Below are 15,555 nucleotides of genomic sequence, written 5' to 3'. Positions count from 1 at the left end.
TTTCTGTACTCTTAATCATATCGAAAGCACAACAAACAAACAAACAAACAAACAAAAAACAAGGCACAAATACGTGCGCTGCTCGGTCAGCTGGCCGCCAGCTAAAAGAAATGTTCTTGAAGGAAATCTGTGCAAAGAGCACGAGGTTCACGTCAAGCTAGAGAAGGGACCGACAAGGGCGAAATGGGCATGACAATAAATATTGGAACTCAAGGTAGAAAATATCCCACCACACAACCCCACACTAGAAATCTCTGAGAACCTGTTTCTTGTTTATATAAATGGAGCATAATTATATAACCCATATAAATGGAGCATATTTAGTAAGGGGGCTCCCGGTCAATGGATGACTAAAGAGGAACAATGAGAATCGAACACCATAGTAAAAAATTACACCATCTCCCGCTAAAGGGGACCATGAGGCGACGCGAAGCCGGAGCACTTGCACGATCCCATTCCGTTGGCGATCGTTGGGCATGCTACCGACCTCGCGCCGTGGAACGCGAAGAGGAACACTACGCGCGTCGTGTCTTCCCTCTAGCATGGCCGGTAATTCCCACAGGGCGAGCGGGAAACGCGGTCTACAGGCGCGCGGCGAGAGGGGAGCAGCGAAGGAGAGGAGAGAGAGGGGGAGGGGACGCGCATGCGCTGGCGCTCATCGCGGCGCTGTGCAGGAGAGAATTTTGGCATGTCGAGCCCGCATTTCAGAGGTGTCAACCGAAGCAAGCGCTGGACTGAACGCGCGCAGCGCTCTACCACTTGAAGGAGAGGAGACTAGAGGAGGACAGTAGCGCATGCGCCGCAAGAGCAGAAGCGAGAACGCAGGAGAAGCGCAAGCAGGTGCTGGTAGAGAAGTGGAGAGAGCAACGCCCAGCTGTTGGAGAGAGGGAAGGAGGACAGTTGCGCACGCGTAGTGTGAGTGCGGACTAGCACGCCGCGGGACATACCCCCGAGCAAGAGATGCCTTCGCATCTAAAAGTTGAGAGGTAATTCCACTTCGTGAAGGTGGACGACCAACCAAGCTGCTTAGCACAGCGATAGAGAGGTGAAGCAGAATTTCGAGCCATGGCCTGTCACACACCTCACAAATAAATCTGAAATGTGGTTCCGGAAAGTCCCATTTGAATTAAACGTATGCTCCTTTAATATTTTCCACTCGAGCAGCACGCGTCTTTTTGCCGCGATATGCGTCGTCCTATCTGTCCTCCCGCAGGCGCTTGGCGTTTCCTGCAAGACCTTAATTGGTGTTTGCTGCCCCTTTGTTCCCTTCTTCGTTTTACAGTGAAGGCTGTCGTGAGATCACAACAACACTGCCATAGTTGTCCGCCGCCGCCGGTGTCCGTAACCCTATCGCGCAACATAAGATAAATTAAGAGGAGCGGACGCCATGAGTGACAGTGTTCCCCGCAGTGGTAGCGTCCCTGCAGCGCTCGACGGAAGGGCACACTACGTAGCGGTGATCGCGTAGCGGTGGAAGGGCCAAGCATGCAGTGTGCGCCGGTGCTTCCCACAGCAAAAACACTGCTAATGGGCAATGAGAGACAGAAGAAAGATAAGACACAGAAAACCGCACTCCGCTTTTAGTTAACGTGCACGCTGCGAATACTTATTGTTCAACAACGCGCAAGAGAAATCTCCCACCGGCACTACATTGCAGGTCAAGATCCAGTGCCTGTATAAACGCGGTCGTCGGTGAAGGGCTGTGCAGCGCGAGCAGTAGTTTTTTTTTTTTTTTTAATCAAAAAACTCTCTAGCAGACGTTGCCTGCGTCGGCGTTGTCTCTCGCGGGCGTGAGCGCGTTCTCCTTCCTTGCGAGCTGGTAGTTAACGTTCAATCGCAGAACGCGTGGCGTTCGCTCTCTCTCGCCACACGGCGAGCGCTTAAAGCCCCTTGATCTTGAAAGTAGCGACACTCTCCTCCGCGCGCGCGTTTTCCTCATCGATTCTCCTCGGATTTCTCCCCTCCCCTGGCCGGCGCGGTGCGCACGGCACGCTGAACCCTCCACTGGCTCGCCGCAGCTGCATTAGAATCACTGCGCGCGCTTGTTTATTCGGCCCTTTGAAGAATTAAATGAGGATCTGTCGCTTAAAAACCGTCGTGACGAAAGTGGGCTTCCGATAGGACATATTGACAAATATATATTTTTAAGACGCTTCGATAAATACACGCGGATGCGTTTAAAAAAAAAATGAGTGTACCAACTGGCGGCAGAGCGGTTTACTTCTCCGTCGCCGCTTCGGCTGTCTGTAACGCGGAGTTGTATTAAGCGCATGTAATGTATGCAGCATAAAGTATAGTCGAGAATTTCATTCCTAACTGTTGTCTTGATGAGCTCAAAGAAGGTAGCCAAGAAAAAATGTGGTGGTTTACTTGAATTGCTCCAAACGCGATACACGCACCGATATACATCCACACGCGGGTAGAGTCACGATAGACACGCGCGCACATACACACGCGCGAATATACACAAGCGCACGCACGCACAGGCGCACACATACACACACATACGCGCGCACGCACATACGCACGCCCCAATACAAACATGCACACACACACATACCTGCGCGCACGCACAGGCGCGAAGACACATACACAAGCGCACGCACACCATGACGCTCGCATACACAAACCTACGCACACGCAGGCGCGCACATGCACTCGCACACACGCAAAAACACGTGCGCACACGCACCTACACACGCAAGCGCACACGTGCACACATACAAACACGCATGCACCCGCACCTAAGCGTGCGCAGGGTTCCCCTTCAGGGGGGGCGAAGGTTCGTCGCAGCGCCCCCCTCCCTATTATGTCAATGTATGCGACTGCCTTTGCGCCCCTCTTCTCGCCCCCCCTACAATGTATAGGGCTGACTTTGCGCCCCCCCTACTCGCCCCCTTGCCCCCCCCCCTGCGCATGCCTATGCACCCGCACACACACGCCTGGAGGGTTCATGGCGTGCGCGAGCAACTAAAAGCGCGCGAAGTTTCCTTGCGCGCGCTTTTCGTGACGTCGGGGTTACCTGACTGGGAGGTATCGCGCGTCGCAGCCACTCAGCGTTGCGGATGCGCCGGCTCCACGAAAGAGAGGGTGAAAAAAGAGGAGGTTGACGGCGCGACGAGGGTGCGGCGGCGTGGATAAAACAGCGCCGCTACTTTCCAACATCTAGGGGCTTTACGAGCGCTGAGGTGGTGGCGTCCTCTCTTGCGCTCAAGCAAATGGAGCGGACGACGATGCACACGCGACAGCAGACGCCTCCTTAACTTGGTGTAGACCAAAATTGGCATGGGAGGGTAAGATGATATGACGAATGTGACTGTCGGGTTATGACATGAATAGCCTGAAAATCCTGCCGCGTACGTCGTCAAACCCTTTCCTCCAGACACGCGTGGCACATACCCATTTACAACGGGCCGCGGTGTACGGGTTTGTGCCACAGGTGATTGACAGTTGATATCTACCCAGGAACGGCGAGAACAGACATTGGTAATCTAATTGAGAGAGCGTTAACAAAAGAAATTCGTCAGATCCCACGTACCGTGGGAATCGATGTTATGCGAAGCATGCGCGGGATGGTGACTGTTTTTCACATTGAGCGAAACGTTACGGAATGACGCTAGAGAAAAATTGGCCGCGTATCGGCATGCTACAAATGTCGTCTAAAGACGATAGAAGAGGCGCTGCGTAAGAGATGGACGCCATCTGGCAATACGTGGGGAAACATGAGTGCTGTGTTGCGGGCTGGTAGTCCCGGCGCAGCAGCAGGCGAAGACCGGCGGTGACCAACGCGACCGGTGGGGACGCCAACCAGCCCGAACACGCGGTTTGGCGCGATGCGCTGAAGCAGAAGAAACGTCCGCACTCAACGAGTACTCTCCACACAGTCTTTTATTTACACGTCGCCCTTGTAAAACAGGAATGCCAGAGCGGCGCCCAATAGCATTTGTACAGTGCAATACAGAACCAAAACCGAAACACAACAATGAGCTCGTACAGAGGGCACAGAGGAAGGCACTTTTCAGCGCAGTCGCATTTTCAGCGCAGCTTAAGAAAGTAGGGTCTTTGGAATTACGTATGTATGCATTTCTTATTAAAGGAACACACCACCTAATACTTACCTAGTGATGTTGCGCCTCAGATATGCGTGATATTTACTTTTTGATCGACAACGTTCACAAGTGTGAACAGCCGTACCAGTTCAAGATGGCTGGCCCTTGGGCAAGTGGTTCAACTTTGGCCGAGTAGCTGAATCGAGTGACGTGCCGACAAACAGAAAGAGAGACAGACAGACAGATAGAACAAAATTTCTCCATTTAAGTATCCCAAGAAAGACTATCGTCTTTAATATGGAAGTGGTATACGCACGCTCATACGTTGGACAGTCGCATATCAATTATATAACAAGTTGTTTACAGTTGCATAACGATGGCAACAGCAACATGGGTGTTACCAAACAGGAGACGCGGTAAACTGATATGTACTGCTTATATTCTTCAATACTGGATAGCGCGAATCCGAACAGGGCAAAGAAGAACACAGATGCACAGGACAGGCGTTACTCGCAACTAAGCTTCATTCAGGAAACTTTCCCTAGATGTATACACAGCCGAGTGGCACGCGCAGGCGCACTGCACGTACGTTACAGTCACATTTACAGTTGTTATGCTCATATTTGTCCGTCATGACGGAGAACGCAAGCACGTTTCACGAACCCGTCTGTATGTGTAGAAGGGGTTCTTGACAGTTCTTGAACAAGGTCATCATCACCGTGATCAGTGAGCACCAGCAGCTGGCCCAGACTTGTTAATCGGATCCGTTCGTGATCTCGGCTATGAGGTGTCTAAGTGTAGTGAAGTGTGAGGTATAGTGCGGCTGGTGGCAATCCTTGATGCCTCTTTCGCTGAAATGATCTATGATGCCTCCTGTCGTGGACGTGGCAGCGAGGTCTTTTGATGCCCTCTCCACATCCAATCCGTCTTTCACGCAGTATAAGGAACAAGCGTTATTGGGTCTTTATAAATCAATGTTGAAGTCACCGGCAATGATGAGAGGCCTGGTTCTCTCAGCAGATTTATTGTAGGAACCATTGACGCCGGTTTTTGACGCCACGTTGCGGACCACGTGGATGAGTGGATGGTCGTTCAGCGCCTTCCAGAGGTGTTCTGTCTTCAGTTTCCTCACATTCCTTGCGTCCGCCGCGGTGGTGTAGCGGTTAAGGTGCTCGGCTGCTGACCGGAAGGTCGCGCGTTCGATCCCTGCCGTGGCGGGCGCATTTCGACGGAGGCAAAATGCTAGATGCCCGTGTTGTGTGCGATCTCGGTACACGTTAAAGAATGCCCGATCGACAAAATTTCCGGAGCCCTTCGCTACGGCCGTGTCTGATATCATATCGTGGTTTCCGGACATAAAACGCCAAAAATTATTATTATTATTATCAGTTTTCTTGCGTGTCAATGCGTGTGTTTGCGGTTACTGTGTTGGTTGAGACTTTGTATCACCTTTGGCACATACCCGCATAATATTAACTCTTGTTTATCAGTATGTGCCGCACGTGACTGAGAGAAAGGGTTTCATGACGTACGCGACAGGTATTTTGCGTTATTCATGTCATGACCAGTGAATCGTGTTCGTCATACACTGATCCCCTGCTATGCAAATTTTGGTATATTACAAGTTATGGAGACAACCAGGAGAGCGCCCAGTCGTAGGCGGCTAGATAGATAGATAGATACGTAGATAGAAACGGGCAAAGTGCCTGAGGTTCGCTAAGAAATGCTTCGCATTTAAAACCGACATCGGCAGGGTTGACCCGACGAGTGGAAAAAATTAGGATCCCAGCAGGAATAGAACCCAAGCATTCTGCGTGCCAATCAGGTATTCTACCACAGAGCCCCGCCAGGCCTATAAACTGGTTTAGAAAAACAGCATACGCAGGCGTAATGTCGGTGCAACCTTAATTGTGTTTTTGGTGCTGGCTATCTAATTTGTAAAGAAAGCAATAAAAACATGTGTACCCACTACGATACAGGCGTCATATCAGATTAACGTCTGTGATTTTAGTATTGGCTCCGCTTTTATAGCAGTCTCATGAACATTACATTTGTATTCCTATGATTCAGCAAGCTATATTCAAGCATTGCTCGACCCCTGTGGAATACATTAATGAAAATGACGCGTGATATTCACATGATTTCACCATAATATGCACTTAGTTTCGATAATACTGACGTATGCACTCTAGCGAGAGGGCTGACGTTACGTCGCACCATAAGTTACCCTTTAAATGACAGTGTTGTAGACGTACCTCGTAAACCCACGTGTGTACATAGCTACTGCACTTACAAAAAGACGTCGATCCATCTCGTAACGCTTGGCTCAAAGCCATAATGTACAGCATAGAAGTACGCGCTGACTTCGCATGAAACCCATTCCCATAACGCGTGGGATCTGACGAACTTTCTTTTTCTATCACTGTTATCACCACATTGTATCATTGTGATCGACGCTTTGCATCGTAGCGATCTCCAGCAGCGTGCCATTGTGATTACAATTTTCGTTTGCTCATCATCTCTTTTCTATGTATAGCTCCAAAAATGCTTGTGATTTGCTTTCTGTATTTTCTTTTCCCGCAAGTTGAGGGGGGCCGAGGCCATCGTCAGGTGATTAAAGCATTTAGCCTCTGTCTCCTCAGGCAGGATTGTAAATAAAGTGAATTCGATTGAATAGAAGTATTTTGCTCGAGATGACAATGATGGTTTGTTCCACATCGATGGTCAGCATCCAAAAGCAAGTGCAACCAGTAAAATCCATTGCGCGAAACAGTGATTTGCGTGACTAGTTGCGGCGTCGATTTTAATAAGCAGATCTTGCCGGAGATATCGAACGGCTTATACCTCCCTTGGTGTTAGTCATCCCGAGCTGGATAGGTGTTAACGGTACCAGTGTGCGGGGTAGCGGGCGTTCTGAACGTGAGTCGTTATACGTTCGCTGTACGCCACAGTGAAGGCGCAGGCTAGCCGATCGAACAAGAATGTGTGCGAAAGCATTGCGGCTAAACGTGGCCGCCACAAGTGTAGCTATGGTTATTATATTTTAATATATGAGAACGAAGCTAAATTATGGCGAACTGTATGCTAGAAAAAAGATATCGGTGATCTCATATACTATATCATTTATAAACCATATTGCTTACGAACTATACCCTAGGTTTTAATGAACATACGTTATTGCCACGTACGATGACATCCACGAGACGCTTCGTTGGGACGTGGGCGCACCTAATGCTTATTTGCAGTCTCTTGCGCTAAGCAGTGAAGGGCCCCGTCCAAACTGTGTAAACACGATCGACGCAGTAAGTGTCGGACGTAGTGCGGTTAGTTCATCGAAGAATGAACCTGAAGAATGAACCCTTTAGGTTCATGGAAGAATGAACAGTTACAAATAAAGGAACATCGTATCTCAGTCTGCCCTCACATCGGGTAGTTTTCACTGAAGCCGCCATGAACATGAAAGTGCTCAACTTAGAACAGCAGATAGATGCACATCTACGCCTTTTACTGGATTCAGATTTCTTTCTCTACGTGCTTAGTGTGATTTCTGGATGAACACTGCGCATAACGTAAAGATGATATTTTTTATATTTTCATCCAATGATAGTATGACAAGGTAATATTTATTCAAGCTATACGTGGAACGAGGTATTCTGAGTCGAGAAATTAGCCTATGTTTTTGCAAGAAATAAGTGTTCCGAAAGCCACGCTATAAAGGGGAATGCAGCTATCACATAGGTCATTAAGCCTCCTAAAATTACCTTGTCGCAGGAGCTATTGTAATGTTTCTACAGTAGCTGTTAGGAGCGATGTAGTTCAATGTACTGAGCACCAAAGGCGTGCGTTACCAGGGAGGAGGGTGTCGGTAGTCTCGGGGCAGCATAACTTAGAATCCCTAATTAGCAGCTTTATTGTTCTCGATCAATATTGAAATGTTGTAATGAACCTTACAAAGTCAGGCACGTGCAAAGTTCCATCAAAACTATGGCAGATTTATTTTCTGTACATCACGCTCAATGCGCGGTAGTCCAGTTTTATGCTGTATCCCCACCCCCCGCCACCCCTGCAAATTCGAAACCTTGGATCAGCACTGACCCTTCACAGCATCAGTCTTCACTAGGCTGTAAACCTTAATTTCATGAACACTCCATTGGATTTATCCGCTTTTTTAACGATGATCCCGACTGAATTTCCGGACTCGTTATCGCTTTGTGAACTAAGCACGATTCATTCGGGCTGCACTTTGTTCACTTTCTTAACGACATCGTAGCGCAATCGCTTTCTACTGAACATTCGGGAAGGTAGAACTACAATAGAAATATGAGGAGGTGTTTACTCTCGAGAAGAAGCCCTTCTATCCACCTGGTTTCTTTCCAAGCAGTTCTCTATGTGCGGAGGACCTCACCTACGAACAATACCCAGGCAGTAGACTCCACAAAAAAAAGCAAGCTGTGCGCCGTAACGCTTGCGCGATTTTCCATTTATAAAGAAATAATGTAAGGAGCAACTGGGACTTCGTAGAGGCGTTCTTCATTCTTGTGATTTCTTTAATATTCATCTACACCTACACTTCCGTGTTGCCCTCATTATATCCTGTTGCGCTGCTTTAACAGAAATCCGCCTCACATGAACGGTCAATTAAGTTGATTGTATGCGAAGGGCGGCACCTAATAAGCGAAAGCTAACGCCTTCAGATGAAGCTGCGGTTGATTTACAAGTGGATGAGATATGTTGAAGCGCTTGGGATACCTTCTATATCTTGTGCGTGAACAAGATTTCAGCTTACGAAAGAACTCTTCTGTGCAACCTTTAGCGATCTTAGAACTGCGTTTGCTTTGTCATCTGAGCAATGAGGTCGAACTGCACTTACCTATAATTAACCTATTGAACAGACTACGTAGGTTACTGTCAGTATCACAACTTATCGCATGAGCTATTATAATTGCTTTAAGTGCACCGCCCAACTAATCCTTTACAGCGTCATTGTTTACGTGTGCGTGTTACGAAAGGTATGATTCTTCTTGTTGCCCTTGACAGTATTCCATTTCTTCGTTTCCATTTCTACGAACAATACGTAATGGTTCTTTTTCGTAAGACACGTGATCAATGAGGCATGCCGGGACCGCAACTGGGAGATGTATATATACCCGGCCTAGCTGCCAACTTAGGTCCCAACGCTTGGCCAGTAAGCGTTGATAAAGGGGAGAAACGGGCTTTTCCACCATGAACGGAAAACTTCTGGCCGCCGTCCTCACCGTCCTGTGCTCTGGTGAGTGTTCATATCTTGAGGAGATCGGTGATGATTCAAAAATGAAAATTTCTGGTTTATTATCAGCTACGAATATAAATTTTAATTTTTCCTGAGCGTTACTTGAAGTACTTGTACTATACCACTTCTTATTACGGGTAGGAAGAAAGGAAAAACTTGTACAGGACCGGCATATTTTCTCCATATACAGTATAATCTAACATTGATCAGTGCGGAATGCTGTTGAGAAATTGACAAAAATTCGGAAAGATAGCCTGTCTTCGTTGCTGGTCAAACTTTATTAAAATGTCCTGAGAAACGCGACTAGCGCGCAGTGGGCTCCTCCGACGTTGGGACGGACAGGCTAACCCTGACCGCCGCATCCTGGGCTCTCTGGACGGCCTATAGCTGATCCCCGTGTTGGGGCTTCTGATGGTGGAGAACCACTTGGCTTGGATGGCTTGATCGCTGCCCAGTAACGAAGGGCATGGCTAGAGCATGTGCTCTAAATGAGCTACCTCCCCGCAACGCAAACTTTTCAGTACTTATCGGTCAGTTCAGAGGGAAAAGTATTTCACAGTACGTAATCTCCCACCATAGCAATCCAGCAGTAGCGATACGCCTCACTAAATCGGATACTATCTTAAGAACAAAGTGATAGATGAAGGTAAGATCGCGTCAATGACTGGCGAAAATAAACGATCAAATTGCCTGTGAAGAGGCATCATGCAAAAAGGTAAAATATTATTCCTTATAAGACCACGCTGTCCAGCTTAAGATCCTAAACGACAATGTCTAGGAGTTATTTACCTGCGGACATGCAGTTAAGAAACATACTTTGTCGTTATGTCACAGAGTATACTTACACAAGTTTTTTTTTATAAGCCAATTTTCTTTTTATATTTTCAGCCTTTGCAGACAGAGCTGCTGCATTCCTGCAGGGATCAGGGCTGGTTAGTTATGGCTTGGGTGGGGGCTATGGTGGCCTAGGAGGCTTTGGTGGCCTTGGAGGCTATGGTGGCCTAGGAAGCTTTGGTGGCCTCGGAGGTTTTGGTGGCCTAGGAAGCCTTGGTGGACTGGGAGGTCTTGGTGGCATTGGAGGCTATCGTGTCCTCGGAGGTTACAGCGGTCTCGGAGGCCTGGGAAGCCTTGGTGGCCTGGGAGGTCTTGGTGGCTTTGGAGGCTATCGTGTCCTCGGAGGTTACAGCGGTCTCGGAGGCCTAGGAGGCCTTGGTGGCCTAGGAGGTCTTGGTGGCTATGGAGGCTATCGTGTCCTCGGAGGTTACAGCGGTCTCGGAGGCCTGGGAAGCCTTGGTGGCCTAGGAGGTCTTGGTGGCTTTGGAGGCTATCGTGTCCTTGGAGGCTACAGTGGTCTCGGAGGCCTAGGAAGCCTTGGAGGTTACAGTGGTCTCGGAGGCCTAGGAGGTTATCGTGTCCTCGGAGGTTACAGCGGTCTCGGAGGTCTATCAGGTTACGGAGGTCTTTCTGGTCTCAGCGGCCCTGTCCGGTCTAGGAGGCCTGTCCGGTCTCTATGGAGGAAGCTACGGGGGTCTTTCTGGACTTTATGGAAGCTCCCTCGCTCTGTCAGGACTCAGTGGAGGCCTCGGAGGACTCGGGGGCCTGTACGGACTTGGTGGCTATGGCGGCTATTCCGGTCTTAGTGGACTCTCAGGGTTGTACGGAGGCTACTCAGGCCTTGGAGGCCTCTCCGGTCTCACTGGGGGTTATGGAGGTTACTCCGGACTTCTCAATGGCGGTTACTTGGGTGGGTCCACAAGAGTTTTCGGAGCCTCCAGCCCATCTCTATATTCATATGGTACCCAATTCGGTTCAGTAGGCTACCCAGGTTCATTGGGAGGATTCGGAGTACGTGTTCTGGGAAGCTACCCTGGAGTCTCTGGACTGTACGGTAGTTCTCTCGGTCTATCAGGACTTGGAGGCCTTTCCGGACTCCTGGGAGGCTACCCTGGCTTTTCAGGTCTTTCGACTTCCTACAGCGGATACCCAGGCGTTTGGGGTGGACTCAGTGGTCTTGGAGGATCTCTGGGACTTCTCGGTCGTGGATGGGGACTCTCCGGCCTGTCTGGTGGTTACCCAGGTCTCCTGAGTGGTGGTTACTTGAGCGGCTCCTCAGGGCTTCTCGGACTCTCTAGCCCATCTGTCTACTCATATGGCGGCTCCCTCGGCTCGCTAGGCTATCCAGGTTTCCTGGGAGGTCTCTCCGGAGGATTTAGAGGACTGCGAGTCCTAGGAGGCTATCCCGGAGTCTCGAGTGTGTACGGCAACTCTCTTGGTCTGTCAGGACTTTACAGTGGCTACTCAGGACTTGGAGGCCTATCAGGACTTTTGGGAGGCTACTCTGGCTTGTCAGGTCTGTCTTCCTACAGTGGATACCCAGGAGTTTTGGGTGGACTACTCGGTGGTTATCCCGGATACTCCGGATTGCTTGGAGGCTCCACGGGTCTGAGCGGTCTCTCAGGACTGTACGGAGGATACACAGGACTCTCAGGCCTGTCCGGACTTCTTGGTGGTTATTCTGGCCTTTCCAGCGTGTACGGAAGTTACCCACGTTCCTTCGGCCTCTCTGGCTTGTATGGTAGCGGGCTTGGCAGCTCATATGGATATGGCCCATTCGGAGGCTTCGGAACATACGGCAGCTCTTATGGATACCCTGGCTTCTACGGTAGCAGATGGGGAGGACTCGGTGGCTCCGGATTTGGCGGCCTTGGTGGATTCGGCGGCCTTGGCGGATTTGGCGGATTCGGCAGCCTTGGCGGATTCGGTTCATATGGTTCCCTCTCTGGAGGTCTCAGTGGCCTTGGCTCAGGCTCGGGCGTTGTCTCTGGTTCTGGATTAGGAGGATCTGTGACGAGAGTAACTGGATCAGGTCTTGTCACACCAGCTGGCTTGCCTGCTCTCACCGGGTCTGTTGTTGGCGCGAAGGGGTAAGTATCCAGGAAATTTTCTTCGTGGTTTCTCTAGATTTGTACTGATGGCAGCTGCCTTCCGGACAAGCAACAACTGAAAGTTTGCTCTTCTAGCGCTATCACGCGATGCAGGAAACGTTTTAACGCTGAAATATTGTAAAAGCCAAGAAAGGGACACTTCTCATGAGGGTAACTGGGACAAGTTATCTTCATCTTGTTTCCCTTAGCATTGAAATCTTGCGTGATACGAAGTGAGGTAATCACCAGCGAAACGAAGGAAACATGCTAACTTTGTATATCTCCTATTACTTTAGTTGTACGCAATTAACGCACACAAATCTTTGCTGTTAACGGAAAGTCAAGCTACTCTGGGAAGACAAATATTTTCTCCAAATAGCGTTACTTGTTCGCGAATTTCGATTAAAAGTACATGAATAGACAGTTCATATGCGAAGCGTACTAGAAGAGTGAAATATTTCGAGCTTATTTTGTTACTTTTTGAACTTCGCCACGAGAATAAAACTGCTTTTTAAGGCACTTTATCTCATTGGTGTCGAAATTGTCGTGCTCCTTACGGCCCCAGTGTGTACAGTAATTGATAGCTCGGTGTTCTTGCTGAGCATATATTACACACATTCTGTCCTGTACAGCAGACGTGTTAGTAATATTCTCCATTAAATAAATAACAACTTTAAGGACAAATCTAGCTCCCAGCAATTTATCAGCTGGAAATGTCCGAGCATTTAAGTATCATTTAGCTGTTAGTGTGCCGGTTATTTTTCTCAAGAAAGCGCGTTGTTAGTGCATGCATCGTGTTAACTTTACGTATTCTAAAAACTATATTTCGTTGTTTTTTGCAGAGTCAAGACCGTTGTGGTCTGAAAAGCAAGTTATTTCCCCTTCTTCATCAGTATGTTATTGGATATTAGGGATTATGTGCTGGCGCGGCTGTATTTCATCCAGATGTTGCTAGTAGCAATATGTAAACCAAGGCCAATCCTTAAAAAAGCTTCGAAATGGCTCTCTGAAAAACTGGCATTACGTTTTTATGGTTTAATATCGCAGTCAATATCAAAAACCTTATTCAAAATTGCGCCTTCTAATCAATTATGTATATTTGCTCAAAATTGTACTATGATCAGTTGCGTAATAAGTTAGCCGTTTCTTATTAAGGAAACTCTTGTCATCGACTCTTATTCCGGTAGATTTTTACTTATTGTTTCCACGTGCGCATACGTTAAAAATTCGATTCTAATTTTTATCTTTTCTTACAGATACGAACTCAAGAAAACCCACCAATAATAATAAAATAAGGCCTTCGAAAATGAACGGACACCACAGAAACTGTAGCAAGGCATCATTCCGTACGAGCTTGCAAAATAAACTGTTCCTGATGCAGTTGTGGTCTTACATGTAGACTTTTCTTGCATGAGTTTATATGTAATCACATAGTTCTAGGCATATGTGGTTGAACTTTAAGCAACACAAAGATTGCTCTCTCCCTCCCCCCCCCTCCGTTTGAACAATGGGGAAGAATGTTTGATCCCTTGGCAGTGAGTTTTCGTTGTTTTGAAGGGGTGAATACGGAAGTTGGAAAAGTTTTGATGGCTCTAATATTCCCGGGCAGAATAAATTATGTGTATAGCTCAATATGAAGCTTGCGTGAATATATTTGTCATTTTGCTGTGCTGTCACAAAGCTTGACATGTCGTGCTCGTAGATCAGGGTGCCGAGTTCGCAGAGCTTTGCATCCATTAAGGGCTATGAATTATGCCGGTCATCGCTCATAATGTGTCTAGCAGTGCAATCAACAGAAATTTTATTTACGAACAGTGCTACGCGTAAGACCTTTGGTAACGGGGGAACCAATTCTCCCGCTACAAGATTTTCACTAAAAAAGGCGCATGCTAATGGTAACATAGCTTTGTATCCTGGGAAGAAATATCATAACGTGACCGATCTAATGTGTCAAATACTAAATCTGACACCACGATTTATGCTCAAATTGTTACGATCCGCAAGCAGTGCCTGTGTTTACAGGCCGCCATTCGCAATTCTTATATTTCGCAATCCTAATAAGGCCGTTCCTGTGCTTACGAGTTATTCTCGCATATTTCGCGCCTGCGTTCCTATGTATTCTTCATACTTAAATTTCAGCAAACGGACAAAGCCACAATGTATGGGTGATGAAACATCAGGTAGTGCCAAGAAATTGATTCAAGGATAAAGCTTCTTACTTATTTAGTGAGTGAAATTGTCGAAGAATACAAAAAAAATCAAAAATCGAACACGATAGCAGCTGAAAGCACAATTTTCTATCTCAAGAATACGATCTATGGGTCAAGAGCGTAGACTATTTTACACTACGCGTCGTTCTTCTCAGCAATATCATCACTGCCTCGCGTACTTTTCTGAAGGCAAGCCGCAATTACTCAGCACCGAGCGATAACATTGAATCAATGGTGACATGGTAATTAACGATCACCTGGGAGATGGGGCCATTGTGGCTTAGGAAAGTGATATGGGGCACTTTTCACCAATATCAGCAATATGACCTGCATAACTATTGGTATAGAGCGACTACAGGTATACCGCAGTAATTAAAATCTCAATGAAAAACTATAATGACGAATGACAGCGCTTCTCTAGCACTCTTCCTTTCTCCTTGCACTACGTTGCCTGATTTAGCTTGGTCTATAGTATTACGGAAAACCATGTGCGTTTGTCGATGTCACTGTCCTTTGATCGCGTCCTTGGCAAAGGCTCAAACCAATGATGAGTGTTTGAAATTCTCGATCCGGATGTGAAGTTTTCTGAACAGACCATGAAACAACTGCCCTGGAGTGATGTGCTACCATTACGGTTATAGCCCTGTAGAAATGTAGTTCTAACAATGTCCGCGATTTCTAGCTATTTTAAGTGCGAATAGCACTTTATCAGTCACCGCGACGAGTATTCTGTAGGTAGTATAAATGGCCGGTGACATCAGTGCGTGTGGCGTTAGCGACGCGCACATGTACACTGGGTAACCGTAAAAAAACACAATAGTTGTCTGACGGTGGCCGTAGTGTAGGCAGACATTCATTTCGGTGGGGGCCCGTCCTTGGTCTGAAGGGGGGCCAGACAGGCAAGTGTTGTCGAGTGTCATTTTGAGCTCTGTATCCCATGGCAGAAAGAACTTTCGAAAGGAGCACGTGTATGGTGTGCCACCCCATGGCTACATGGCTGGACGCTGGTATTTGATCGATGTTCCTCTAGTACCGAAACCCTATGCTATACCCACTACTTCATAGGCGTATCCCTTATTAAATAGAACAGAAGATCCTTTAGG

The 15,555-nt window shown here is 47.8% G+C and overlaps 1 protein-coding gene across 1 annotated transcript; it reads left to right on the top strand.

Annotated features, from left to right (window-relative positions):
- Window positions 1-9,272: 9,272 nt before the first annotated feature.
- LOC119396138 (uncharacterized) lies at window positions 9,273-13,621 on the top strand. The gene is made up of 5 exons (XM_049416577.1): window positions 9,273-9,318; window positions 10,207-10,250; window positions 10,360-10,497; window positions 10,741-12,242; window positions 13,085-13,621. The coding sequence occupies exons 1-5, from the start codon at window positions 9,273-9,275 to the stop codon at window positions 13,104-13,106; spliced, it is 1,752 nt and encodes a 583-aa protein (XP_049272534.1). The 3' UTR covers window positions 13,107-13,621.
- Window positions 13,622-15,555: the final 1,934 nt, after the last annotated feature.

This window comes from Rhipicephalus sanguineus, chromosome 6 (genome assembly GCF_013339695.2).
Source record: "Rhipicephalus sanguineus isolate Rsan-2018 chromosome 6, BIME_Rsan_1.4, whole genome shotgun sequence".
Classification (NCBI taxonomy): Eukaryota; Metazoa; Arthropoda; class Arachnida; order Ixodida; family Ixodidae; genus Rhipicephalus; species Rhipicephalus sanguineus.
The sequence above is the reverse complement of the archived record's forward strand: the minus strand, read 5'-3'. Positions and strand labels throughout refer to the sequence as shown.